Source organism: Fundulus heteroclitus, chromosome 9 (assembly GCF_011125445.2).
Source record: "Fundulus heteroclitus isolate FHET01 chromosome 9, MU-UCD_Fhet_4.1, whole genome shotgun sequence".
Lineage (NCBI taxonomy): Eukaryota > Metazoa > Chordata > Actinopteri > Cyprinodontiformes > Fundulidae > Fundulus > Fundulus heteroclitus.
Window position 1 is genome coordinate 20,412,211 of NC_046369.1, and position 26,866 is coordinate 20,439,076.

The following is a 26,866-nucleotide window of genomic DNA, read 5'->3' on the forward strand; positions in this document are numbered from 1 at the left end:
CAATAACACCATGAACAAAATTACCCAGCACCAACAGGGTAACTGGCTGTAATCACTGTAAATTTCATATTTCAACACTAATCATCCGTGCACGCACACAGTTCAGACTCCAGCACTAGGTGGTATCACAGATTTTCCTGTGGAACAGGAGCGCCCTCTACATTTCAAACCTGGAAATTACGTGCACGGCAATAGAAAACTTGGTGTTGTATTAAATTTGTTTAAAGCCAAGGGAGAGTATAAATCTGTTGACTTGTCTACATCTTATCGTAAAAAAGAAAGAGCATCTGAATTGATCTGAGTAACATTTTCTCTAAAAAAAAAATTAAATATAAATAGTGTTTTTGTGGTTGTGGTGGGTTATGGTCCCCGGTTTGTTGCGGATATAAGGCCTCTTCAGTGCTTTCCCATCTGGTTTTCAGCCACACAACAGAACTGCATTATAGGACATATATCTTAATAGTAATGCATCAAATCTTGTTTTGTTTTTGCTGGATCTCAGTGCTTTTTTTGACACAAATGATAAAATGACGATTGATATGTTAGACAAATGGGTAGGATTGTCTGGTACTGTGCTAATATTGTTCAAATCTTATTTGGCGGACCCCAAACTAATTTGTGTCACTTGATAATTATAAATCTGGGAAAAGAAAACTTGTTGAGTTCCTCCAGGTTCCATTCTCGGGGCCACCATATGTAACATTTATATGACAATCCCAGGTCAGAATATAGAATACTATGGCATTACCTTATGTGTGCTAATGACAAAAACAACTTTATATCTCTGTGTCACCACAACATAACCACAGCTCATTACACTCACTGAGTCAGACAGATGGGTCTGTTTCAACTGAGAAAACTGAGAGTACATTGTGTACATACTGCTTCAACAAACTGCTCAAGTATCCAATGTATTGTCATTTTATTTAATAAGCCGCCTATTATATGACTTATATGACTTATATGAATTTTTTCCCCCCTCGAAAGTGCTCAAGTTAAGACCCTTCACAAACTAAACAATTCTTGTGAAAGTGTCCACTTAACCAAATTCAAAGCCTCAACTTTGAAAGATTTTAGACAACCCTGAGGAAAATTTGATTTGTACCATAAGAATGGAAGAAGTCAAGGTTCATTTGGGAGCAACAAATAAACAAATGAATAAATAAATAAGAGATGACGTTTTTATTTTAAATTTTTTTTTTTGCATGTTGCTGTGAGTGCGAATCACTTAGCATTTTGCTGAAAATGTACTCCTTTTTAATTCTTAATATTCTTATTCAAGCATAATATTATTTGAATACTATTCAAACATTATTAATATTGTTGACTTTCTAATAAAATTACCTTGAACTTGAAGAGACATTCATTTTTACTTTTTTATTTCAAATCGAGTCGCCGTAACCGTGGCAACGACCGACTGTGAAGAGAGGGGGCGCTGTCTCCACGGAAACGCTGACCGGAAGTATGGTGCGCGGGCGGGAAGTTGAAGGTCCAAACATTTCAAATACGTGCATGTTATTATTTATATTTTCCGGGTAGTCTGTGGAAGTAAAGCTGCGCTCCAAGTGGAGTAAAGCAGGTTTAATAGTGTAAGCCGCCAAACGTTGTTTACTTCTAAAGCAAACTAAGTCGTCGTTGTTGCTAACTTTAGCTAGCTCGACTTTTGCTGTTAACTGGGATGGCGGATAGAAATCTGGTGAAAGAACTGAAACGCTGGGCCACTGAGGAATTCAATCTGCCTCCAGACAGCCTGCCCAATGACAACTATTTAAAAACGTGAGTTACTTCTGGAATTACTAAATGTAAATCCACCCCCTTTATTTGCTGTCTTGAAGCAATGTTGTTTTTTCTCTCTCTCCAGACTATGTGTTGGGAGTGGAAAGTCAATATGGAAATACATGATCCAACACGTCTTCCAACAGAGGTCAGCACTGCTTTTCCCTAATTTAATCTATGTACACTGTGCAATTTGGTGTTGAGAAAAACAATTTATTACATGCTTATGATACAAATCTGTTTTTCAAAGGAATGTGAGGATCATGCGAGGCAATCTTCAGTGGTATCCTTTGCTTGCTCTGACTTATGTTTTAAACCTGCATCTATACAAGGAAATGGATTCTTATTATATTATGTGGATAGATAATGTAATTGAGGCAGAAAATAGCTCACGTTGTTCTTAATCCACAATTTAGTTTGTATAATAGATAGATAGATAGATAGATAGATAGATAGATAGATAGATAAACTTTATTGTCCCAAAGGAAATTTGATTTGGGTTACAGACTCTGGCTGCTACATAGTCCAAACTATGCGTCACACTGCATTTACACATAAAACACCACTATAAAAATTCCATAAACATTCAATATTCTGGTTAGCTGGTAGTTCCTCCACCATGACTTAGACCCCTATTTGATTATATGTCAAGAAATGACAGCCATACATTGCATTTAGGCATGATTTTAGGTGGTTTTCGTGTACATCCTTGGATATAAATATCACACAGTAATCATGATTATTTAGATAAAGATGTATAGAACACTTTGAGTATAAAAAGCTGTTATTAGCTGGTTGATTATTTAGACTAGGTACTCAGGTAAACCAGCTTGGTTGGCTTTTCATACCGGAATCAGTTGGCTTTTCATACAGGTGACCGGCCCATGCCCAATTGTACACATTTACATATTTTCAACAGTGCCTTTGTCTCTGTTCTCCTGCAAATCTGTATTTTATTTACTGTGTTACCTGTTAATGTCCTTCACTGTATGACTTCAAAGGTACAAAATACTACAAGACAAGGAGGTAGGTGTTGCTTTTCATTCTCTCATTAGGTCTAATTCAATTTTACAATCAGTGGAATTTCACTTTGGTTTTGGGTGTTTATGTGCACAGTTGATTCAAACTCAAGGCCAAAGTGAGGCAGCAAAACGGAAAGAGCTTCAGACCAAAATAGAGCAGCTGAGAGCCGAGATCAGTCAACTGGACTCTTGGATCAGGGGAACCGAGGAACAAATGGCCACACAAGGTTTGTCCTTCATCAAAAATTAACCAATATAACTTGACATATTTATACATTTTGCGTTGCAAAGGGATTGTGCACTCACCAATGTAAATCTAAACAGATTAGTGAAGAAAATGTGACAGTTTCTAATTTTATCTATTTTCCAATGTTGTCACTAGCATATAATTTGGTTTCAAGCAGTTTAAAACAGATTTTTTTGGGGGGGAAGAGTAGACTGCACAATATGTATTAAACATACAACGCAACTGTGATATTGACTATTGTAATTAAAAAAAGAATCCGCTGCCATAGACCACATTTTCCTCTCCCATCCTCTTTTCCTACATCACCGGCGTGTCCCTACCATTATCCAAGAGCCCTGACCCCTGATATCTTTCAAGTGTTGGCATATGGGCAAAGCAGGTTCACTGAACTGACCAAGTATATTAATACCACGCACAGGGCGAATGCATGGGAGTTGAAATATAATCTGTCTGTCTAAAGGGTTGCGTTTGAGATATTACACACATTAATATAAATGAGTTGTTTGTGAGTTAAAGGTGCCATGACATCACTGTGTAAACCATCTCATGTAGTTGATATTGCTGCATATGTAAATTCTCCAACGAGTTTCACAACAAAAACAATAACAGCAGCTTGTTCTGTCATGCCAAATGTCCCGCCTCAGTAAAACATTTGGGTACAGTAATGATATGCTCTACTAAGTTGATGTGCTTGCTCTGATGGGAGAATTACGTAGACAGAAAACTCGTTTTCCGATCTGACCGTTTTTGAGCAAAGCAACAAAGCTGATTGTCCCTGAGCAGGTCCTTTGGTATTCAGTTTAGACATTAACACGGCCTCATCAGTGATCAACAGATTGTATTATACCCCCAAAACCTCAGAAAAAGGAAATTTGTTGTCACAGCCCCTTTTAAAATATCGCTCTGCTACAGGGCAGTGTGTTTCTCTGTATTTTCTTTTGTGCCAAGATTCTGTACTAAAGATACTTTCACTACTAATTCTAGAGCAATCTATCAATCGCATCTGGACTAAAATAGAGGAAAGCCAGACCCGAGAACTGCTCCTGAAGGCGTTCAGACAGCGCAGCGTCCTCAGCCGTAAGGCTCTCTCTGACGATGTGCAGAAGATAAGCGGCCGCTGCCTGGTGCTGGAGCAGATGGAGAGGTTAGCAGAAAATCCACACAGATAATAGATATGATTATAGACATTTAAAAAATATCTGTCACGAATCGATTTGTTGCATTGTAGGAAAGCCGAGACTGAGGTGTCGTTTGAGGACGAGTCCTCCAGCAGCGTAGCTGAGGGCCTCAATTCAAAGGCGGCAGCAGTGCCTCAAGTCCTGGTAGGAGCTTCAGATTTCTGTTGGATTTCTTATCAGACTCATTATATAAAGCACTGTTGCACCTCCAGGTAAATTCAGAAGACCAAATTGAGAATTCAAAAATAATACTGGAAAATGTGCGCATTGCCTAGAGTTTCATCTCACATGTGAAGAAGCTGACTCTTTCCTGCTTGTGTTTCTGTCAGCGTGAGCTGAGGGAGCTGAGCGAAGACAGGATCCACTTCTTCCGCTGTTTACAGGAGAGCGAAGTGAAAGTGCAGCACTCTGCACCCAGAAGGTAAAAACAACAGTTGTCGCACTGTTTTGAACATATTCATTTTCAAAGATGTGACCTTTTTTTTTTATTTTTTTATTGCATTGTTTCATCCTTCCAGCATGACTCGTGAACAGAGGACGGCTGTGTTTCAGCACTGGCTCAGTACTGCTGAGGTCGGTGCATTTAGGGTCTTCCAGGGTTTATTTTTACACATGTGCAAATACTGTTACGTATCCTAGGCTCGCCAGAGGTCCCGATCTGTAAAATGATTACTTTTTTTTTTAATTAATTGCTTTTTTTCTCTCATTTCATCAGAAAGTGTTGAGCAGCTACCCTCCAGGCCATGTCCTCTCAGCGCTGCAGCATTTAGCTGTAACAGAGCTAAAGTCTCTGCAGGACATACTAGCTTCTTTGAATGTGACGCAGGACGTGGCCACTCTGCGGTAAGTAACTGCATGTCGTTTTGATGCGTTTTGTTCAAATTAGGAGTATTTAGTGGCAGAGTTATCTGCCCCTAGCCTCGTGAGACCATCCAGATCTCGCGAGCTTTCAAGGTTTCACTCGCAGATCAGTCTGGCTACCCTCCGTTGAAGAAAATTTGGAGCCGTTCACCAAACGAACGTCCAATCAGCGTTGGCTTTGAGGCGGGTTGAGGTGTGACGCAACGGGAAGTGCGACAGTTCAGTCTAAAGAACATGGCGGCTTCAGCCGATGAAACTAGCGTTAGCGTGGCTATCGAGCAAGTTTTATCGGAATTACAGAGTATTTCTTTGCTGAGCTAACGAGCCTTTACCTGCAGCAGCAAGAGTAGCTTGGCTTGTGGTTGTGTTTTCGTCGTCGCTCGTAACAGAGCGACGAGGAATCTGATTGGTTTATTTGGCCCGTCTATCACCAACATAGGCCAATCAGCTAACCAGTATTTTCGCCCCTTCCCAAAATTACTTCAACGGAAGGTTTCCAGATGGATATGCGGAGCAAATCTATCTGGCGGAGTCAGGTAAATCTGCCCCATACTCTTTGCAGATTCCGATTTGAAAGCGATCACCTTTTGGATATCTCAGCAGAGGAGTGTGATGAGTTACCACCTGTCAAGACTCTCCTAGAGGTGCGAAATATTCTCCGACATTTAGTATTGTTTTTTTTTTATAAGTGCTGTTGTGTGTTGGATTTAATCATGCTCCTTGCTTTAGGCTGCTTGGGAAGAGGTGCAGCAGAGTCAGATGGAGCTGTCCCAAACTCGGTCCAGAGTCCAGCAGCTCAAGAATGTGTTGAAGGCTCGTAAGAAAGAGGCTGAGCAAGAGGTGTCTGGTATCGCAGACGGAAACCTCAATGACAGTTTAGCACTGTAAGTCCAACAATAGCGCAGGTTCTTTTTTTTCTTTTCTTCCAATTCAAGGTGTAATTTTGGGCCAGATAATCTGTGAATGTTGATTGTTTAATTTACTATAGTCATTTAAAATGTCATCTCTGAATTGTTTAAAGGTCAGCGTTGGAGGTGGAACTGCAGTGTGTAATGCAGGCAGCAGCTCGGGATCATATCAGAGATTGCTGTATTCAACTCGACCAACATGCCAGGAACCGTCAGGAGGCACTGAGAAATCTTCGCAGTCAGTGGCAGAGCATTCTGGACTTCAGAGACCTAGTGGTGGGAAGGAATAATTATTACTATTATCATTACTGGTTCAATTTTTGTAGACATCCAAAAACATGTTTTGGTTTTTTTTGGCAGGCTCTAAGGCAGGAGCAATTGAGAGGTCTGATAAAGGGGAACTCCTCAGCTAAAATGCAGCTGATTAATCTTCATAAAGAGGTCTGAATGTAAACCTTTGGTTCATTTATGATTACAGAAGACTTTAAATGACTGAAATGCTGTTGGGACATTTGCTTTCCTGTTGACATGAGCTCCATCCCCCTTTTTTTCTTTCAGTTGCAGGAATTTATTGAGGAAAAGCTTGTGCCACAGTTTGAGGACGTAGTAGGTGCAGCCAGCGGTCTACGAAACTCTGTTTCTAAAGAGGCCAAACAGTTTGGAGTAGTTTCGCTTCTTGCTTTGGACCGCAGGACTGTGGATGGGTAAGAGCACATGGTGATGATAGCTAAAGAACGTAGATCTGAAACTGTGCTTGAAATGGGTAAAATAGTAACGTCTAGATAACGCAACAAATATCGTGTCGCATCCTTTACCACACCTCAAAGTAGCTGACCAGTGTTCTTCTCAGTGTGTCAAGTTTGATTCCTTAAAGATGAATTACAGATTCACAGAAGAAGAAACAGTACCCAGCAAAAAAACAAACAAACAAAAAAAAAACATTGTGACTTATAAAATAGTATATACTACTAAAAACATAATCAGGAGGATTTATTACTTCCACACATTGCATTTTACACGTAGACCGCTTTGGTCACTTCCAATCAGAACACCCGGTTTCATGTTGCTGTGTCCCCAATATTGTAACAAACTGCAAAGGAGACGTTCGTGATTTTTCTTCTTGCCATTTGCTGGTGGTCAGCTAATCGTTCTGTCAACAGAGTCTCCCACCTGAGCTGTGGATGTCTGCAGCTCCTCCAAAATGACCATAAGCCACTTGACTGCTTCTCTGGTTAATGCTCTCCTCTTCTGGCCCGTCAGTTTTGATGGGTTTGCAGTTGTAGCATACCATTTCCAATTTATGGATGAAGAACTGTTAGCATTTAAAGGATTTAGACCCTAACCCTGCTTCTCCACAGTTATATCCCTAACCTGTCTGTTTCTTTGTCTTCCTGATTTCCTGTTTGTTCACTGATGTTCTCTAACAAACCTCTGGAGCCTTCACAGAACAGCTGGATTTAGATAACTGAATCGCATACAAATGGATTTAAGTGACTGAATAGGCAACTTCTGATAGGAATTCTTTTCATTGGCTTTTAAATGGGGACTTCAGAGTAAGGGGGAGTGGATACATATGCATGCCAAACTCTTTAGCGACTATGTAATGTGAAACTTGTTTTGACATTTGCTAATGTCTTTTCCCCTCTTGATTCAGAGTACAAAGAGTTCCTGCGTCGTGGTTGTCCATTCACCGCTTGCAGGCCTCCAGCTTCAACAGCCTGCGTCAGAGCCTGGCGTTCCCCTTCTATAAGGTGAATATTGGGAAGTAAGAAGTAGAAGTGACTTCTGCTGCTATTACACCTGAATATATGTCAATACACATGTATATAAGTCACCGTGAATGTACATAAGACATCCTCTGCCTTAGTTTTATTTTGTATTTTTATCTTTATTTTATTATAACTTCTTTTTGATCCACTGTATAAACGGGGACACACTGTATATACCTGATGCACCTTGTCCTACTTTGGAACCTTCTTCTTCTGATTGCTGATTACTGAGCCGATGTGACATGTGAATTTCTCCAATGTGAGATCAATAAAGCCTATCTTATCTTATCTTAAAATGGTTTAGGCGCTTGATGCAAAGTGGATAAAATAAAAGTTAGCAAAAGCATTAAAAAAACAGTCTTACTTATGTCCGTGTGGAAATAGAAAATTCTGGTATTTGCTTGATAATGATCAAAAATAAGATATGGCAATAAAAAGCTATAGCATTAAGAGGAAATAAAAATTGCCATTAAAAAAAATGTAGGTTTTATGATCAGAAGCCCAGATAACCAAACTGTTGACAGCCTGTGCTACTTATCAGCAAAAGTGGCTTGCATGCAGTGGAGCACAGCTGATGAGCTGACGCAAAGGTTTCTGATATTAAATATTGTGCAATTTTTTTTTTTTGTAATTTTGTTCCTAACTTTTTTGACACAATAGATCTGACCATCTGTCTTTTAGTACCACCCTGAGGACATTTTGTTAATGCTTTGCTTATTGATTTTTTTTTAAACTAGAGCTTCACAGTATTGGAAAATCACTCATTGTTGATATAATTTCAGGTAAATCCAAATATTATTTACTGGACCCCAAAAGAATCCGAACCACCCTCAGAGAAAAATAGACAAGTTGATTTGTATTATATTTCAGCATTTTAGTGATTTATCTCCACGAATCATTAAAATGCATAATAACCAAGCGTTATAAAGTGATGCACAATGGTTAAGTTCTTGTGTGTGTTTGTTTGTTTACAGGTGAGAAATAGAAAGAGTTGGGGACAAATTGGCGACACGTGTACAAAATGGTTTTACATATTAGTAAAAGGGGTGAACTGAACTGGAGCTGCCTTTATTCTTAATCATAGAAATACTAAAAAACAGTAACAAAATAAAGTATGTTTAACATTCTCAGTTACAGCGCTTGCTGTCTGTTCTTACTTACAAATGTCATTAGTTCATCTTTAAACATGCTCAGGTTGGTTTAGAGGAGGCAGAGGTTTCTTAAAAGGCTTCGATTTCTACTTTAGTTGAATGTGTTTTTTTTTTTTTTGACAGTAACTAACCTTTTCCATGCCTACGCTTCAGGCTCCAGAGGAGTTGTGCTCCCAGTTGCAATCCCAGCAGCTTGAGCTGCATTTTCTGCGGGAGTTGCTGCAGCTTTACTCTGCCACGATGCAGAAAGTGGAAAAGGACTCTGAACAACTGCGTGCATCTGATCAAAAAGGTATGAACGGAAATTGAAAACAGCCTGTAAGTTGTTTTTTTTGTTTTTGTTTTTTATTTGGCTTGCAAAGTGTATAGCATGTTTAGTAAAAGTTTTTTTTTTTTTTCCAGCTTTGTTGTCCAAAGTCAAGGAGGAGGATCAAAAACTTCTGAAATCTTTGCTACCAAGAGCCAGAGGTCTCGCCAACCGCTGTAGTCAGGGTCTTTCTTATGGAGCCCAAGTCAAGACCGCCATCTCCTACTGGTGAGGGAAACTTCTGGAGTAGATAACTGGCTTTAAAGCTAGTTTTTTTTTTTTTTTTTTTTTTTTTTAGAACACATGTAAAAAAATAACTTCTTATTTTAAACCCCGTTGTGCTTTGAAAATGTTTTTGTTCCCCCAATAATATTATACTTCCCCCACGCGACGGCTTATGCAGTATGTTCACTACCCAAACCACACCTACACCTACAAGGGAAAATGAATGCGAGAGACTGTCTGTCTAAGAGCATTTTATGAATACCCTCTCCACAGCTACTTTCCTATTGTAGCTGCAATCTGCAATAATTTTAATACACATTACAGTATTGGGTTACAAAGGCCCGTGTTCACACAGGCTTGGTTTGGCTTTTGTTCAGTGTCCCCCCCCCCCGACCAATTCATACCCCCTTTTTGTGCCAGCGCATTGCCATTTCTTCCGTTTCTTCACTCATATTGTAAACAAACTATTTGGTTTCCATGTACTGTATTTTCTGAATACTGAATACCAATAACTTCTGAAAAATAAGTTTGATTTGCTTGACAGAAGACATTTTATGCTTAATATAATATTTAGTTTTATTACTGAAAGATTGAGTTTTCCCTAAGCTATTGGTCAGATGGCAATTAGCATTAATGTCTTAGAATGTGCCATTTCCATCAAATTGCTATTTTTGCTTTCCAAGTGCATTAAACATAAACATAATAATCTGTTTTTGTTTTGCATTTCCAAACATGTAGGTGGGACAAACCAGCCCAGCGTGTTCTACCTGAGCTCAGTAAAGGAGGACTGACTTTCCAGCAGTGGCTTCAGAGGTGGAAACTTGCAGCAAAAGCTTCATAGTTTTTTCCCTCAAGGGTTCAAAACTAGAGGAACTGCTTTAGTCTCCTCTTTAAATACAAAATTACTCCACTGAGTTGACAAAATCCAAAATATAATTAAAATTACTGTCATTTTCCCCATGTGTTTTACATTTGTTGTTGCTCCTAATATTTGTCATCGTGTTTTACATAATACATTAAAATTACACCTTTTTAAATGCATTTTGTCTCTTTTTTTTAAATGATCCAACCCAGCTGTGCAGGAATGCCTTTGCTTTTGCGCTGAGAAATGCTAAAGATCGCTAAATGTTCGTCATATGTTGTTGTTTTTTTTTTAGTATGGGTATGAATTGCATAAAGGGGGTACCTGGCATGCAGAGCGTCGTTCTTGCAGTTTTATTTCCAGCGTAAGTGAGTATGCGGCTATCGTTTTACACGGGGCAACATTGTTCTTTTGTAGCAGTGAAGGGGGAGTGGAGCAATCTGATTCTTGTGAGCTCGGCTCCTCCCATCGCTGCGGCTGCGCACTTCAATTTTTCACTCCGTTTTTTATTTCTTTTTTTTTTTTCTTCTTCTTATTTTTCACTCCTACTCTGGCTTCCGGACGCCAAGATAGACCGCCGCCGCCGAATTTAAAGAGACAGGCGATAGTTATTTTAAATACGTAAAAAAAAAAAAAAAAAAAACGACAACCATTGTCTCCGAGCTTGCAGACCGACTCTTCCGTGCTTTCCGTTCGCCTGATTCGGCTCGCGATGTTCGGTCAAAGTCGCAGCGAGTAGCAGCTCGTCTGTCATCACTCTCCACTCTGCTGGGTTTCCCGTCTTTTTTGCCTGCTTTCCCCCCTCTCTCTCTCGCTCTCTCTCCGTATCGCTCCCTCTCTCTTTCTCTCTGCTCGTCGAGACTGTCCAGCTAAGCAAAGTAGGGTCTGCCGCTGCTCGCTGGCAGGCTGGCTCCCCAACCGAGAACACGGTTCGTCGCCTAGCCAACAACCGGGGGGCAACGCCGCGCGGAGCTTCCCTCTCAAGTTGTGCTTGCGGCTCTCTCGAGCCTCCCTGCGCCGGGGAAGATAATGGCGAAGATTCAGGCGCACAGCGCCGCCAAGCAAATAAACCAAATCCAAGACAAGCCTTACGTGATAACACAAAAGCAAGTGCAGCAGCAGCACTTCCAGAAGCTCAAGGTAAGAGGACCGCGGGCACGACGGCGAGGAAAAGTGTCTCAACCATTTTGTTGCTCCGGGGTAACCGTCGAGAGTAGTGAAAGGAACGGCTGGCTAACGGCTGCTAGCTCGCTGGGCTAATAATAAAAGTAATTCATCGCCGACCAGCCGAACGCTGACATGCAAGGTTAGACGTGGAAGCTGTTTTTTTTGTCTTTAACAAAAGCCCGGCTGACAGTCGGGGCGCTCAGTTTATTGTACTTTTTTTTTATTTTGTCTCTCTCTCTCTCTGTGTGTATTTACGCCATCAGGGGCAGCTTGCTGTGAGCAAACATTTAGTCTGAGCTCGGTTGTGGGAAGTTCCTTCTTGTTGGATTTTTTTTCTTCTCTCTCTCTCTCAGCCAGCTCGAACAAAGTGGAGGACGTAAAGCCAGGCCAGCCGAGAAAAGGGCTACTTCAGTTGATTAGCAGCTTCGTTTTCACATGTCTTTGTGGCTGCGGTGTTTTTTTTGTTTTTGTTGTGTGTGTGTGTGTGTGTGTGTTTTTTTTTTTAATCAAAACGCTTTGCTCCGGCCGACACAATACAGTTGGCCAGGACCCAGCGGGGACTGATCGTATTGTGTAAATGTGTATGCGGCTGGGTGTAGCTTTTAGTGTTGGGGGACTTATTTTTCGTCAGACGGCTAGCGTTAGCTACAATAACCCTCTTTAGACTGTTGGCGACAAAGCTTTGCTTTATTTATTTATTTTCTAATTCTAGGTAGTTTAGATTTATAAACGGCGTCACAAAGCTGCTTTCCCCCCTTCTTTTTTAAATTGCTTATTGAAAATGTTAGCAGGGAGGCAGGCATTTATGCAGCTTTCTATTAGACTGTGGCCCTATCTTCACTTTTTACCCCATTATGGTTATACGCGTTTATATATAGAAATGCATAACGAGAATACAGGTTTACTCGCAAGCGATGTGTGTGTATATATGTATAAGAAATGTTAGGCCCGTTCTGTTAATAAGGCTTGTTTAATTTGCATAGCACAAGGGTATTTAAAGTTCTTCACAAAAAATATTGCAAATAACATTGTTAAATTAGAGTTAAGACATTTGATATAAGAAATACAGCAACAGACACACACATTTTATAGAAATAGGTTGTAACCTTTTGTCTTTTACAGGAGATTTGCAGTCAAATTGTTATTTTTAGCCCTGATTTTTTTATTTTATTTAGTAAGACTAAATAAGCACATGGTGATTTGAGGTGTCTAGATCAGAGCTTTTGCAACATGACCGACAAAATAACATAGATTTCAGACGCAGACAAGTGGTTGGCTGTACAAGCATTACCAATACGTCAATTAAACATAGTTATGATAAACGCGGGAGAAGCATAAGCAAACCATGTATCCATTTTTATCCAGAGATGCTGATCAGGCTTTTTTTGTTTTTGTTTGCAGATTTTGGGATTCTTAGAGATCTGCGTCATAAATTCTGATTAAGTTTTTTTGTATCTGCAAACCCATAAAAGAAAATAAATTGTTCTGTTGATTGACGTATTTTATTCCAAAAAAAACAACAACAAAGGAAAGCAAAGCTGATCCTCATTTGTACATCAAAGCATGAAATGAATGGTTCATACTTGACAATGTACTCTGGATTGTTTTTTTTTTTTTTTTTTTATCAACACTTAAAGCACTGTGGTGCTTGAGTAACTTTGAGTATTGGGCTCTTCTTTCTTGGTGTTGGTCAGGATTCTGGCAGCACTATTTTAGATGAGCACCTAAAGAAACTGACATTACACAAACCCACCGAAAGAAAATGCTTGCTCACAAGGTTTTTATAATTGTAGTTGGTTAATTTAGTAAAAGAGTTATGTGGTTGTTAATATTTAGATCTGAAAAGCTTTATAATGGAAGTGATATTTTTTTCAGCTATTACATCCATAATGTCTCATCAAGAGTTTGTAATGTCCTTCAATTCAACACACCTTGAGATGTGACTATGATTTATACAATGAGACTCATTTTGTTTTCCTTCCTTCTTCCTGTTTTCTCTGTCTTTAGGTTGAAGATGCCTTGTCATATCTGGATCAAGTCAAAATACGCTTTGCAAATGACCCTGGCATATATAACAAATTTCTAGACATCATGAAAGAGTTCAAGTCACAGAGGTATCACTGATTATATATGTAAATAAATTAAAAGTTGTCATCTTTTAAACTCTAACTATCATGTAGTTACTTTGTAATTGTTACAGTTCCTATTCGCCTCCAGGGCTTTGTGTTCAATCAGTTTGTGCTCTTGACCGCTGTACAACCAGGACTAATCAGCATACAGGAACCTCAGCTTCTTAGAACAGTGTTATTGTCACCAACTTAAAACCTTTATCATCATTAATGCAGAAAATGTAACAATTGAAGCTGCAGAAAGTACTTGAAACTGAACTTGCAGTGGAAAACCAATTAGTTCCTTGCTCTTATGAGTTTTTTGTCCATGCTTTGATATCACTAGTCTGTTTTTAAGGGCTGCTTACTATACAGCATTCAATAAATCCCACAACAGCTGTATGCTCTTTCAAATAATGATTATTTTATTTATGCCACCTGTGCCACCATGCATCTGTGTTGGAAATGATGCTCAAAAAGTCTTGACTGCTTACTTAAGAGAATGTTAATGTTTATCAAAATAATTTAAGACTAAATCTAACAGTTACAGGGTACAAACGTCACTTTGCACTTACGGCATTTTCCCTGACAAAAGCATAAAAAAGGCTTTAGAGAATCTCAGTTTGAACAACCACTAAAAGGGTAAATAGACTGAATTTATGTAGCACTTTTCTAGTCATGCCGACGACTTTGAGCGCTCAGTGGCTCCCGCTACACTTAAGCACCAAAGTTCAGATCGGTTGGCAACTTGGGGTTAAGTGCCTTGCCCACGGGCATATCGGCATGTGACGAGGAAAGCTGGAATGGAACTCACAGCCTTACAGTTGCAAGAAGGCTACCCACTAAGCCACTGTGACTGTAAAAATAAACAGTTTTTGGGCCAGAACAATGTTTCATAAGTCTTTGAGAAGTGTTGATCTTGTAGACTGGAACTTCTTTCTTTACTATAATGTGATTAATAATTAATATTTAATTTTAATTAATTTAATAATGATAGGGTCTTGTCTCGATAAGGACCCTGGTGCTTCCATGTTTTTCAGTAACAACCTTCTCATTGCACTGTTACAAGTTGAGCCTTAATATTTACACATTGCATTTTAAGTACATGCTACTTGCTTGATCCAGCCTTCACTCCCCTTTTAAGCATCCAAACCAGTTCCATTATATTGCATTAAGAGTTAAATAAACAGTTTTCTTTAGCTGCGTTTTTCTGTCTAAAACCAGCAGCAGAAATTTCTGGAATGACACTGATTTACTAACAGCTTCAATGTTCATTCGAATCTTCTATAAAAATCTAAAAATGTAGCTGTGAGAAACTTTAATAACAACAAAATGCTGCTTCCTTGTTATGTTGATTTGAGCCAATAGATGTTTGTCTCATGCATAAAGAAATTCGAAAGTTGGATGATTGTTGGGTTACTTTGCACGATGTTAATATCTAAGAAGCAACTGTTTTGCTTTAGAGCTCATTAGTGGGTTTTTCAGAAAACGTCCTACTGTAGTTATGCAACAGCTAATTTCTTTAAACTAGAGATTGATGTAATACAATTTATCTAGACTCTATTTCTAATTAATCTGCAGGTTCTGAGCCAGTTTGTTTTCATCATTAAGAGATGAAAGTAATTGTTTTCTTTTGTTTCACCCACATTGTTGACATGTTTGTCTGCTTTTCTTAAATAGCATCGACACGCCAGGGGTTATAAACAGGGTGTCACAACTATTTCATGGGCACCCGGACCTCGTTTTGGGCTTCAATGCCTTCCTGCCACCAGGCTATCGGATAGAGGTCCCCAAGAATGGAATGGCTTTCCTCCAATCGCCGTTCACTACGCAGGTAAGACGTCCCTTTTTCTCCTACAGCCCTAAAGATAATTCAAAACCAATCCTTTGTTCCACCGTAAGAAAAAATGGAGTCGAATTTACAGTAAAATTCACTATAAAATGTATCCACTTGGTAGTAAAATGATTCAGAACTGAAGCGTCAACTCTTATTGTATTGGTTAGGCACAAACCAGCTGTATAAAATTCACAATATTCTAAATGTTTCGTGTGGCGATGCTCATATTCAACATGTAACTAACAAATCGTGTATGGATAGGTATTGCTTTCAGTCAGTTTTATATAGTCTTATTATTTCTGCACCCTGAAGCATTTCTAAGACCCGTCAGTAGGCTACACTACCATTTGAAATATTTATAAAATAATAAAACTGACACTTAACAAAATCTTTAAAACGCACCCAAAAACTATCTGCAGCTGTTCATTTTAAAGTCAACACAATATATCAATTTCAATTCAATTTCTTTTATTGTATATAGTGCCTCATCACAACACATGTTGTTTCAAGGCATTTTACCAAAGCGATTAAATTAAATCGCAAACAGATTCCGAGTCAAGTACATACATTTCAATTGATTCTAGTTATTGCACAATAGAGTTGAGTATTTTTATTCCAAATGACTAAAACCTTTTCTAAGGAAACTCCCGCAGATTTCCTCCTGTCATTGACTTGTAGCACGTAGTTATGCCGATCGTGCATATAGCAACAGTGGAAAGGAAGTCTCCCCTTTAAAAGAAAACCCAGGCTCCGTGGGAAGGGCCATCTTTGTGAGAGAAAAGTAAAAATGCAGTACGAGCTCCCCTTAGTGGCTTCATCTACTAGAGAAACGAAGCCAAGCAGATAAGCTCTGAGCCGGTTTACAAGTGTATAGGATGAAAGAGGACACATACAGCGGGTCACAGTCTAAGCTCAGCCAATAGCTTTGTCTAGGAGAGAGATGGGGTTAACCATTGAAAGACAGTGCTAAGCCATCATCTAAAGGAGAACCTGCAACTGCTGGCAGCAGTAGCTCATCCGTTGCCCTCCTTCTGATTTTTGTCACAGGTAAACATCAGACCAGGTGTAGCTACCATGAAGTAAAGCTGTGCCGATCCGCGTTCTTTCTCTTCTGATCTCAATACTGTAATTTGGATAACAGTTTGGTTTATTTGCCATCTGCTCTATAAAAACACATTGGAAAAGAAATGCACGTAGCTCAAGTGCTCGATTTGTCATTTACACAAAAGGACGAAAACCACAGCTAAATAAACTAAAACGGGAACAAATCAAGGACTTTTGAAAAAAAAAGTAAAATAAGTGTAAACAATCATTGTCATCCCTAAAGCGGTCACCGTGTTGTAAGTTTACCTTGATTTTGGAATGGCGTTAGGTGCTCCACTTGCTCATCAAACTTTCTACCCCTGCTTCGTCAACTCTGCAAAAAGTGTGGGAACTGTATGAAATGGTTAGGCTTGACTATGAAGTCCGTGCACAGTCTGTCCCTCTGGGTAAAATCCCTGTGCTCTTTTGGTGGGGGGGGGGGCTTTTTCAGATGCTCACCTTTGTTGTAATGTAGGTTGGGTGAAGCTTCCGCTTAACGGTACAGCGCCTTTGTAAACATAAGTTACGGTCTTGCTTTGCGCCGTTTGTAATGTAACATATTTCCATATAGTACGTGTGTTGTAATTAAAAGTTGGTGAGCCACGGTGCTAGGCTCAGTGCAACTCTGCTAGTTGGTTGTGGGAGGGATTTCCTGAACGGAAACGGATCGCATCATGAGAGGCGGAATAAGGAAATCCTTCCCACAGTTAGCACTTAGCTAGCAGAGACTCTGGGGACTTTTCAGCAAAAAATAAAGTACAGACTCAGCTTAGATCAGAATTTTCCATCTGTAAAATACATTGGTATCGGAAGTCTATATTGGATCGTATCGGCTTTATCCCTTCTATGAAGAGGAAATGACGGAAACAGAACCTAAAATTTTAATAATAGAAAATAATACAAAGTAGGAGAGTAGTAGAGGGAAAGTGCCCTGTGTGTCCTCAAGCAGCCTAAACTAAGTGTAGCATAACTACAGCGATAGCTCAGGATAACCTAAGCCATTTTAACTATATGCTTTTTTGGCCTAGCCGTAAAAGTAGACGGGGACTCAAAGTGGGAGCCTGATAACTAAAAGATCTCCCTCCCATTCTACTTGTAGAAGAATCGGCCTATTGTTGTTCCCTTGATCTCTACAGCATGTTTGAGTCTTTCTAAAATAATATTGTGATTAACTGTATCAGATGCAACACTCAGGACAGGACAAGTATAGACACAGGTCCATTATCTGAAGCCATGAGAATATCATTAGTGACCTTCACCAGAGCTGTTTTAGCGCTATGATGAGCTCTGAAACCAGAGCATAACTCTTCAAACAGGTTATTACTCTGTAAATAATCACGTACTTGATAAGCAACTATTTTCTCAAATTTAAATAAGAAAAGAAGATTAAATATAGGTCTGTAATTTATTTAGTCATTTTGATCAAAAGATGAAGAGATTCTTAAACCGTGTTTACACAAAGGTTTTTTTGTGAAAAGGGGATTTTTTGTTAGCATTCTACTGTTCGTGTAAAAGGCTAACAACTAAAAAATCAATTCCAGAGTGTAACGTTTTAAGAACACCCCTGTCTTCATTGACGTGTACACAGAAAAAAACGTAATCTACCTATACGGAGAAACCCTGGCATGTGTGCAATAGGACTTCATTGTGGTGTCCTTTTAAGCAGGGAGTTTTTGTACGCATGTGCGTGTTTTTGAGTTTCAAAAAACGTACTGCCTACTAGTGGTGTGGCAGGGAAATTACACGTTCATAACCAATCTATCACTGTCGTCGTAATTAAAACCTTATATACAGTAGTGCCTGGCAGAAGTATTAACACCACCCCCTTCGTGTTTTTCATGTTTTGTTGCCTCACAACCTGCAATTTAAATACATTGAGAGTTTGCATGAATTTATTTACAGAACATGCTCACAACTTTAAAGATGAAACATTATTTTATTGTGAAGTAAAAAACAAAATTGGAGAAAATGGCAGAAAATTTAGCGTGCATAACTGTTCACCCATTCCTAAAGGTAGAACCGCATTTTGTAGCAATTATAGCTTCAAGTGCCTTTTTAATTAGTGTTGATGATCTTGCTACATGTTGCCTCTGGGAATTTTGAGCAGATTTTCTAGAGCAATTCATTTCACTAAGTTTCAAAGTGTGTCCCAAAAAAATATAGATATATATGTTTTTAGGGATTAGAAAGATGTCCACTCCCTCTGAGTTGCTAGAAATATTACAAATGCAGTGAAGCGATCTGGGATTCAGTCCAAGACTGTTACTATTTCAAATTAAATTCTTAATGATTCAAAAATGAAACCTTAGTTTTAAACAAATGTTCTTTTATAGACATTTACGGCTATAGTAATATAACTGAATTCCAAGATAAGGCCAATAACTTTCATCTGAGTGTACCTTTTGTAATTGCTATGTTTTAAATAGCATGACATTGCTTATACAGTATAGTTTAGTTCTCTATATAGTTAATACTTTTATGATCAATCTTCAGTTTCTGAAAATGTCTGAGGTTTCACACCAAAGTGGTTTTTATCAAATGCATTTATGAAATACTAGTTTGTCTATAATATAACTGTGGATGCTTATAGTTAGGTTTACCAGAACTGCTATAACGGCCCATCATTATTCTACATACATGTGTTGATAACGCCTTTTCATTGAAGCTTTAAAACAAACTAAATGAGGTTATATTTAATCTAAAAAAAAAACATGCTGATATACTGAAGCTGCTTATGACTGGTGCTACTTGTTTTCTAATTTGTCATAGCAGAAATAATCCATTTTCCATTGATCTGCCCTGCAGGTATCACCAGGACAGCCGGCAAAGACTCTGACCACTCCTGCAGTGGCTGCCACCTCAGGTAGTGCCCCCGCCGTCCATTCAGAAGCAGCACCACCCCAGAGCAGTGACGCCAAGGCCCCCTCATCAGACAACTTATCTTCAACTTCAGCAGGACCCACAGAGCCTCCCAGCAAACTTTCTCTTCCTTTGCCAAGCAAAGAGGGCCACAGTCAGGCCACCACCTCGTCTGTGTCCCCGCCTGCTTCAGAGACGAGCCCCGTAGAGTTTGACAGTGCCATTAGCTATGTAAACAAGATTAAAAACCGTTTCCTGGACCACCCTGAGATTTATAGAGCCTTCCTAGAAATTCTTCATACTTATCAGGTACCAAATATTAAGGAATATTGTGGTTACTGAGTGGTCTTTTTTATTATCCTGTCCTTTTCCGCCTCAGAGGTTTTATTGCTGACTGGACGTTTTGAAACCAGACGATCGCTCTGGTATTTCAGGAATTATGTCCTCCATTACTTAGGGTTAATTTTTAAAAAATAAAACCAAACAATAATAATGCATTCTTAAAAACTCACAAGTGCTGTATTTTTTTTTTATAGAATAACCTGCCTTGCAAGTAGTAACAGTAAAATGTAGCCAGACTAAATTATTTTACCTTCCTCTTCTTCTGTTCCCCCGCCACGCCTCAGAAGGAGCAGCTGGAGGTGAAGGAGAGTCGAGGCGGCCGAGGCAGCAGCGGGATGACCGAAGATGAGGTCTTTTCCAAAGTTGCCAGTCTCTTCAAGGGACAAGAGGACCTACTTGCTGAGTTCGGACAGTTCCTGCCCGACGCTAAGAGATCACTGGTAGGTCAAACGATAAACAGATGTTAAAGCAAATGGAAGCTTGTTAATATTTTGACTAATTTTCACTTTTACCACCGGTTTCCTTTACAGGATTAATGCAGGGTTTTAGAACGGATCTAAACCCTATTATTATCAATGTGTTTTGCCGTTTCCATTTTTTCCATTCTTTGTAAGTTTAGATATGAAACGATGACCTTTTTGTTCTGGTTTTTGTAGTTCTTGCAAAAAAAAAAAAAATAGTGATGAGTTAATTAGTCACAAAAATATAAAGATTCATGCAGAGCAGTAAACATTCCTGCTGGAAGGGAATATTGTCAACCATTCAGCCTTTCCTAAGACATCTGCTCATGAAATTGGCTTGTTTTAAGGATTTTATATTTAGAACATTTAAATGAATTTAGGGCTGGGTGATATGGACTAAAAAAATAATTTTAGGCTCAATGCCTGTATACAATATTTATCTGTTATGTTTTATCTGTGTTATGTTTTTCAGCTGAAAAATAACCTATTGGAATTAGGGCTGGGCAAGTTAACGCGTTAATTTCGCGTTAATTCATTAGACTATTAACGGCGATATTTATTTTATCGCGCATTAACGCATGTTGCTCAAATGCTTTCAGTCAGTGTCAGTCAGCAGGCACGCTGACTGCAGCGCGCTGTCACGGCAGCCCTCCCGCTCCCCCTCCCCTCTCGTACATGGCTCAGCGGCGCCAGCCAATCAGCACGCAGGCTCAGCCTGGCCCGCGCACTCAGCTCTCACACAAACTTAATACACAAACAGCTGAGAGAGAACGCAGCAGCGAAAAAACATGAACAGAGGAAGTAGCACCGTTCGGCTTTATTTTAATACCGTAAATGAAATCAAGCTGTATGTTTTGTAAAAAGCCGGTTCATTTCAGTGGAAACACAACAAATTTCTCTAAGCACGTGAAAAAACATGAAAACGTCGAGCCCCAGAAACGGAGAGAGGAGACGAAACTTCTCTCATTGCCCCGACAGACCCACAGACTGATGTCTCTGACTGAGGCGTTTCAGTCCTCCAGGGAACATCCAGGTAGATCAGTGGATGGATGGATGGATGGATGGATGGATGGATGGATGTTACTGGAGCCCACACATAACATGTAATTAAGACCTTGAAAGAACCCAGTACATATATTAAAAAGTGTTATTTAAGATAAGATAACATTAGCTAATCCTTTTTTTATCCCACGACGGGGAAATTAATAGGATTAAAGCAACAGGCAGGTGCACACAACACAGACAAAATTACATAAGGATTGAAATATATAAGAGGTGGATTAGCGAAAAAACACTGAACATAACATTATTATTATTATTATTATTATTATTATTATTATTATTATTATTATTATTATTAAATTGTAATAATAAAATAAAAACCACAAAACCCAAAAGGTCAACAGTTTCATGATACATCAAGCTTAGGGACTGGCTAATATACAGCAGGTCAAAAAAGGCCATATTTTGGCTGCAGTGCTTGTTCTCTTATGAAGAAAAGATCAACTAGTGCACTAAATTCAATAGATGGGTTGAAAATATCCAGTATAAAATAAGTGCTACAAATGTTACAACACTTTTGTTCATATGGCAGCAGAACATTAAAATAAAAGTGCTCTTTACACTACTTTTGAATTCATTCTTGGAGTTTGTAAATACAATGCGATTAATCGCGATTAATCGCGATTAATCAGGGCGATTAATCGCGATTAAATATTTTAATCGTTGCCCAGCCCTAATTGGAATACATAAAAGTATAAATATAACACAGCATAGATCATCTTGCTATAAACAATGTAATCTCACCTCTTTAATAAATTGCAATATTTTCTAAATCTCAATATATTGCCCAGCCCTATTTGAACTATCTGCTACATACTCCTTCAAGAGAGTGCATATGAACAATGTCTGAAATAAAAAACAGACTTTAATGGTTGTCTAAAACCTTTGGTAAGTGACTGCTAAACTTGCTGGGTAATTTTTAATTAATAATAAAAAGCCTTTAATATTTTGTATCCCCAAACTACTGAGTGTACAACATTGTCACAGATAAGTTTTTCCCAATTATTTTTTTTGTACAACGGCTCTGATATTATTTGCCTTTCCTCTGCACCTGTACCAAATATCTCAGGGTTCCCCCCCAAAAATTGGGTTATCCTGGCGGTAATTGTCTTAGTGGGTTGTGGGAGGATGACGCAGCCTGAAGGAGGGTGCTGCTCAATAACCGGGTAATGTGGTGTGTGTCAAGCTAATATCAGCGCGTTAGCTTATGCTGAGCTTTTCTCCCAGACGGGAACTTTACTGACCGTTTTATGTTGCTCTCAAACATCGACAACATCGAGCATTTCAGGTAAACAAACAGCGCTTAGCGGGCGGGGGGGATTAAAGGATGGCGGCCCGCCAGGAATATAATATGTTAGGGGACACCCTCTATCTATAAGAAGATGTTACTGTAACGCCTCTTTGAATAATTATAATTGAGCTCCTGGTTTGTTTCTGCTTCCTCTCGTGTAGTTCACAGGGAGCTCGCTGACAGGTGGAAAAGAGCAGGTAAAAAAGCCAGAGGAAGAGGACACGATAACCAAACAGAACAAAAAGAGGCCCAGACCATTGCTGATGCCCATGTCCCCTCTGCTCAAGGTAAACCCTCTGTGCTGATTAGCTGCTCCTGGCAATGTGAAAATGATTTATTTTTTATGTAACAATTTGTAGTATCTACTCAGAAGCTCTAAATCCAATATTCTTTCCAAATGCCTTTGCAGCTTTATAATAGGGATAATATAATTACAGAACTTACTGTTTTACACTGAGTGAACTGATGTAAAGAAGTTGTACAATAAGTAGAAAAGGCAAACTTTTTTTTTTCTTTAATTAGAAAAAGATGAAGTATCCCTGCACCAAAGATCAGTCCTTTGCTTCTGTCGGGAAACATGGCGTCTTAAGAGAATTCTCCTTTTTCGATAAGGTAAGGTATCCGATTTCATGAATTTATGTTGAATTTGTTTCAGTTTATTTGGACCTTTTTTGTGTTTGACTGGCTTGACTGAATTATTGTTGTTCTTGCTCTTCATTCATTTAGGTTCGCCGCCTGTTTAAAAGCCAGGAAGTGTATGAGAATTTCCTGCGATGCATTGCCTTGTTCAACCAAGAAGTGGTTTCTGGGGCAGAGCTGCTACAACTAGTGACTCCATTCCTAGGGGTGAGAGGTTAAAATAAAAACATAAAAGCATGAAGATAACATAAAAAAGCCCTCAAGCGAAGTATTCATGTGTTTAAACAAATGTAGTCTGTTTTTATTACGGGTGCACTAACCCTAATTATAATATACAGTATCTCACAAAAGTGAGGACTCTCACTCTCTCTTAAATATTTTATTGTATATTTTTATGGGACAACAGTGAATATATGACACTCTGATGCAATGTAATCAGAGTACAGGCTGTATGTGTGTACATGTTGGCGTTCGGGGTTCCCTCCATAAACTCTTGCTCTCCTCACCTGCCTGCTGCCACACACGCTCGACAACATCTGAACCAGATCAATTTGTCTCTGTCTCGTCAGACCACTAAACCTAGTTCTAGTAATCCATGTCCTGAGTCGGGTGGTCTTCAATTGTTTGCTGGCTTTCTCCTTCACTCGTATTTCTATTTTCATTAGAAGCCTCTGAATACCGGTGAGCAGCTACACCAAACTTGTTTGGTCAGCATTGGTTGTCCTGAGGGGAACCTGTCCCGTTAAACCGCTGTACGGTCTTGTGCTGCAGCTCAGTTTCAGGGTCTGGCCAATCTTCTTATAGCTTCGGCCATCTTTATGTGGAGCAGCAATTAACTTTTTCACATCCTCAGAGAGCTCTTTGCCATGAGGCGCCATGTTGAACTTCCAGTGTCCGGTATGAGAGAGCGTGAGAACACCGGCGCCAAACTTAACGCACCCGCTCCCTCCGTTCACACCTGAGAACTAGTAACACTAAGGAGTCACATGATGCAAGGAGGGAAAATGGCTGATTGGGCACAAGTTGAACAGTTTGTCTTAGAGGTGTGCTAACTTTTGTTGCCAGTGGTTCAGATATTAATGGCTGTGGTGACTTATTTTAGGAGGGCAGCAAATTTACACTGTTATACAAGCTGTACACTGACTACGTTGCATTGGATTAAAGTGTCATATCTTCAGTATTGTCCCATGAAAAGATGTAATAAAATATTTACAACAGAGAGGTGTACTTTTGTGAGGTACTGTTGTACAAAAAGTGTCGTTCGTAGAAATTTGCATAAGATTTGCACAAATTTTATTTAGATTCAGGACATAAAACTGATGCCGTTAAATCATTTACACCAATATTTTAACTGTCCTTCGTCTGGACTTGTCTCTCATACATGACATCTTGCATGTCCTTACAGGAAGTTTCCCGAGCTGTACACTCAGTTCAAGTCATTTCTGGGGGACAAAGAGCTCTCTCATGCTGTGTCGGGGATCTCGGATCGGTACATGGAAGGAGGAGGGGGTAGAGAGGTGGATTATGCCTCTTGCAAACGCCTGGGGTCGAGCTACAGAGCGTTGCCTAAGACCTATCAGCAGCCAAAATGCAGTGGGCGCACTGCTCTTTGCAAAGAGGTACGTGAGCTATGACTGTAACTCTTAGATAGTTACATTCTGTGTTGTTTTTGTCTTAAAAAATGGTCTCTCCCCTATTTTCTCATGCTTCGTTTCACATTCTAAAGCTGTAGCTCCATCTTTGGCTTAACAAAATACTGTAAACTTTACCGTTTTTGATTATAGATTAATGATGTGTTTTTTATCTGTGCTTGTAAAGGTCCTAAATGACACCTGGGTCTCGTTTCCCTCCTGGTCCGAGGACTCGACCTTTGTTAGCTCCAAGAAGACGCCGTACGAAGAGCAACTGCACCGCTGTGAGGATGAAAGATTCGAGGTAACCAGAACTATAATGTGGCTCATGTTTCTTAAAAATAAATGGAGGTTGATCTATTTCTAGGGCCAGGTCTATTAAAAAAGATGTTGTTGTTCAAGTCGCATGGTTACTAAATGTGCGACCGCGTCTTTGTCTAAATGCCGTGTCTGTCACACTTGTAGTTGGATGTTGTGCTAGAGACGAATTTGGCCACCATCAGGGTGTTGGAGAGCGTACAGAAGAAGCTGTCTCGCCTGTCGCAAGAGGACCAGGAAAGATTCAGATTAGACGACTGCCTGGGTGGGACCTCTGAGGTCATCCAGCGGCGTGCTGTGTATCGTATCTATGGCGACAAGGCCCCTGAGATCATCGAGGGACTGAAGAAGAGTCCCGCCACCGCTGTGCCTGTGGTGCTCAAGAGGTCAGGATTGTCCTTTTTTTTTCTTTTTTAAAACTGGGTTTTTAACTATTCTGCTCTAAAAGTTCAACAACACATATCTCTATATTTAAACATGGTATAAAATTATCTAAACTAATAAACATGTCCAGTTTTTTTAAGATGCGTGTCGTTGAACTAAATGCTTTCTTTGCATTGCTGACAGGGAGCTTTAGCAACATGTTTACCTGCTGATCTGTCGTATTTCACTGTCGGTGTCGAGTAGAGCTGCACAGCTTATCTAATCAAGATCAGGGTACGGCTGGACGCTATAGAAAAAAAGCATGTCGATAAAATGGGAATCATATTGATTGTTAAATTAAAACATATATTTTAAGTGCCCATGCTGTTGCTTAGTGACCTATTTTTAGTAACACACAAACACTGAATTCAAACTCAACCCTTTATTCAACCAACTTTTTACCAAAACTTCTTCGTCTTAAAAAAAGGAAAAAAAAAAAACGTCCTCTTTGAACTCTTTGAACATTCCTGGTTCTGCGTTGTGATTGGTTGAGAGGATGTGTTGACTAATATTAACCTACATGATAGGCTAGAATGCAAAGGGAAGGAAAACTGTTTCTCTGTTGAACTTTTTGACCCTTTTTGTTTCTATTGAACCACACGTCTATCGATTGATAAACATTGTTATTGAATTATCGTCCAGCCCTAGATCAATATGTGCAATATCCAGTCGCAAAGGACTGCTTGTCTGAAATATTTGGTAGGATATATTATATTTCAAGTGTCAGTCTATCACACTCTGCTTATTGTTAATATATTTGCCCTGTGGGAAGGACTCTGATTGCCCTTAAGCACCACCTGATGCTATATCTCAAGTGGGTCAGATCCAGCATCTTATTGGAAAACGCTATGGAAAAAGGGGAAGCGAGATATAGCATGAAAATAATTTCATAACTCTCATAATTCATAAAAACAATCAGCTATAAAGAAAAATGAGTGGATATAAAGTAGAATTTATGCCTTTTTTACCTTGTTGGCAGAATGTGGAGATGTACAATTTAGTTGTGAAGCTAAACTCTGCCTGGTGATGTTTAAATCAACACTGCATTGATTCTGCACACCTATGTGCCACAAGCCTGACGTTCATCACCGTGCTTTGTGCCATAAATCGCCGTCGTGTTTTCCACCATTCAGGTTGAAAGCCAAGGAGGAGGAGTGGAGAGAGGCCCAGCAGGGTTTCAATAAGATTTGGAGAGAGCAGTATGAGAAGGCCTACCTGAAGTCCCTGGACCACCAAGGAGTCAACTTCAAGCAGAATGACATGAAGGCCCTACGGTCGAAAAGCCTCCTCAATGAGATCGAAAGCATCTATGATGAGGTAAAAGCTTCACGTCGAACCA

At 39.4% G+C, this 26,866-nt stretch overlaps 2 protein-coding genes and 1 long non-coding RNA gene across 4 annotated transcripts in view; 2 read left to right on the forward strand and 1 right to left on the reverse strand.

Annotated features, from left to right (window-relative positions):
- Nucleotides 1–1,436: 1,436 nt before the first annotated feature.
- haus5 (HAUS augmin-like complex, subunit 5) lies at nt 1,437–10,485 on the forward strand. Its single transcript, XM_012877935.3, has 19 exons — nt 1,437–1,776; nt 1,862–1,924; nt 2,027–2,059; nt 2,778–2,802; nt 2,893–3,025; nt 4,030–4,189; nt 4,274–4,367; nt 4,553–4,644; nt 4,742–4,796; nt 4,939–5,066; nt 5,647–5,728; nt 5,814–5,968; nt 6,106–6,268; nt 6,353–6,433; nt 6,551–6,696; nt 7,647–7,743; nt 9,066–9,204; nt 9,315–9,447; nt 10,183–10,485. Exons 1-19 carry the CDS (start codon nt 1,679–1,681, stop codon nt 10,283–10,285), a joined length of 1,980 nt encoding a protein of 659 aa, XP_012733389.2. The 5' UTR covers nt 1,437–1,678; the 3' UTR covers nt 10,286–10,485.
- Nucleotides 6,949–10,788, reverse strand: LOC110369484. The gene is made up of 3 exons (XR_002429099.2): nt 10,631–10,788; nt 9,044–9,144; nt 6,949–7,736 (listed from the first exon to the last, which is right to left on the reverse strand). It is a non-coding gene; the product is annotated as an uncharacterized LOC110369484 (long non-coding RNA).
- A 179-nt stretch (nt 10,789–10,967) lies between these two features.
- sin3b (SIN3 transcription regulator family member B) overlaps nt 10,968–26,866 on the forward strand; it is a 29,940-nt gene continuing 14,041 nt past the window's right edge. Inside the window, exons 1-12 of one of the 2 annotated variants that reach the window (XM_036141210.1) lie at nt 10,968–11,446; nt 13,481–13,587; nt 15,262–15,415; nt 19,307–19,669; nt 19,987–20,142; nt 22,678–22,803; nt 23,039–23,128; nt 23,243–23,362; nt 24,565–24,774; nt 24,974–25,090; nt 25,252–25,490; nt 26,661–26,844. In XM_036141210.1, the coding sequence (XP_035997103.1) occupies nt 11,336–11,446; nt 13,481–13,587; nt 15,262–15,415; nt 19,307–19,669; nt 19,987–20,142; nt 22,678–22,803; nt 23,039–23,128; nt 23,243–23,362; nt 24,565–24,774; nt 24,974–25,090; nt 25,252–25,490; nt 26,661–26,844 (1,977 nt within the window). In that variant the 5' untranslated portion in view covers nt 10,968–11,335. Of the gene's footprint in view, nt 11,447–13,480; nt 13,588–15,261; nt 15,416–19,306; nt 19,670–19,986; nt 20,143–22,677; nt 22,804–23,038; nt 23,129–23,242; nt 23,363–24,560; nt 24,775–24,973; nt 25,091–25,251; nt 25,491–26,660; nt 26,845–26,866 lie in introns of those variants that run through there. The other variant, XM_012877876.3, reaches the window with a different exon arrangement.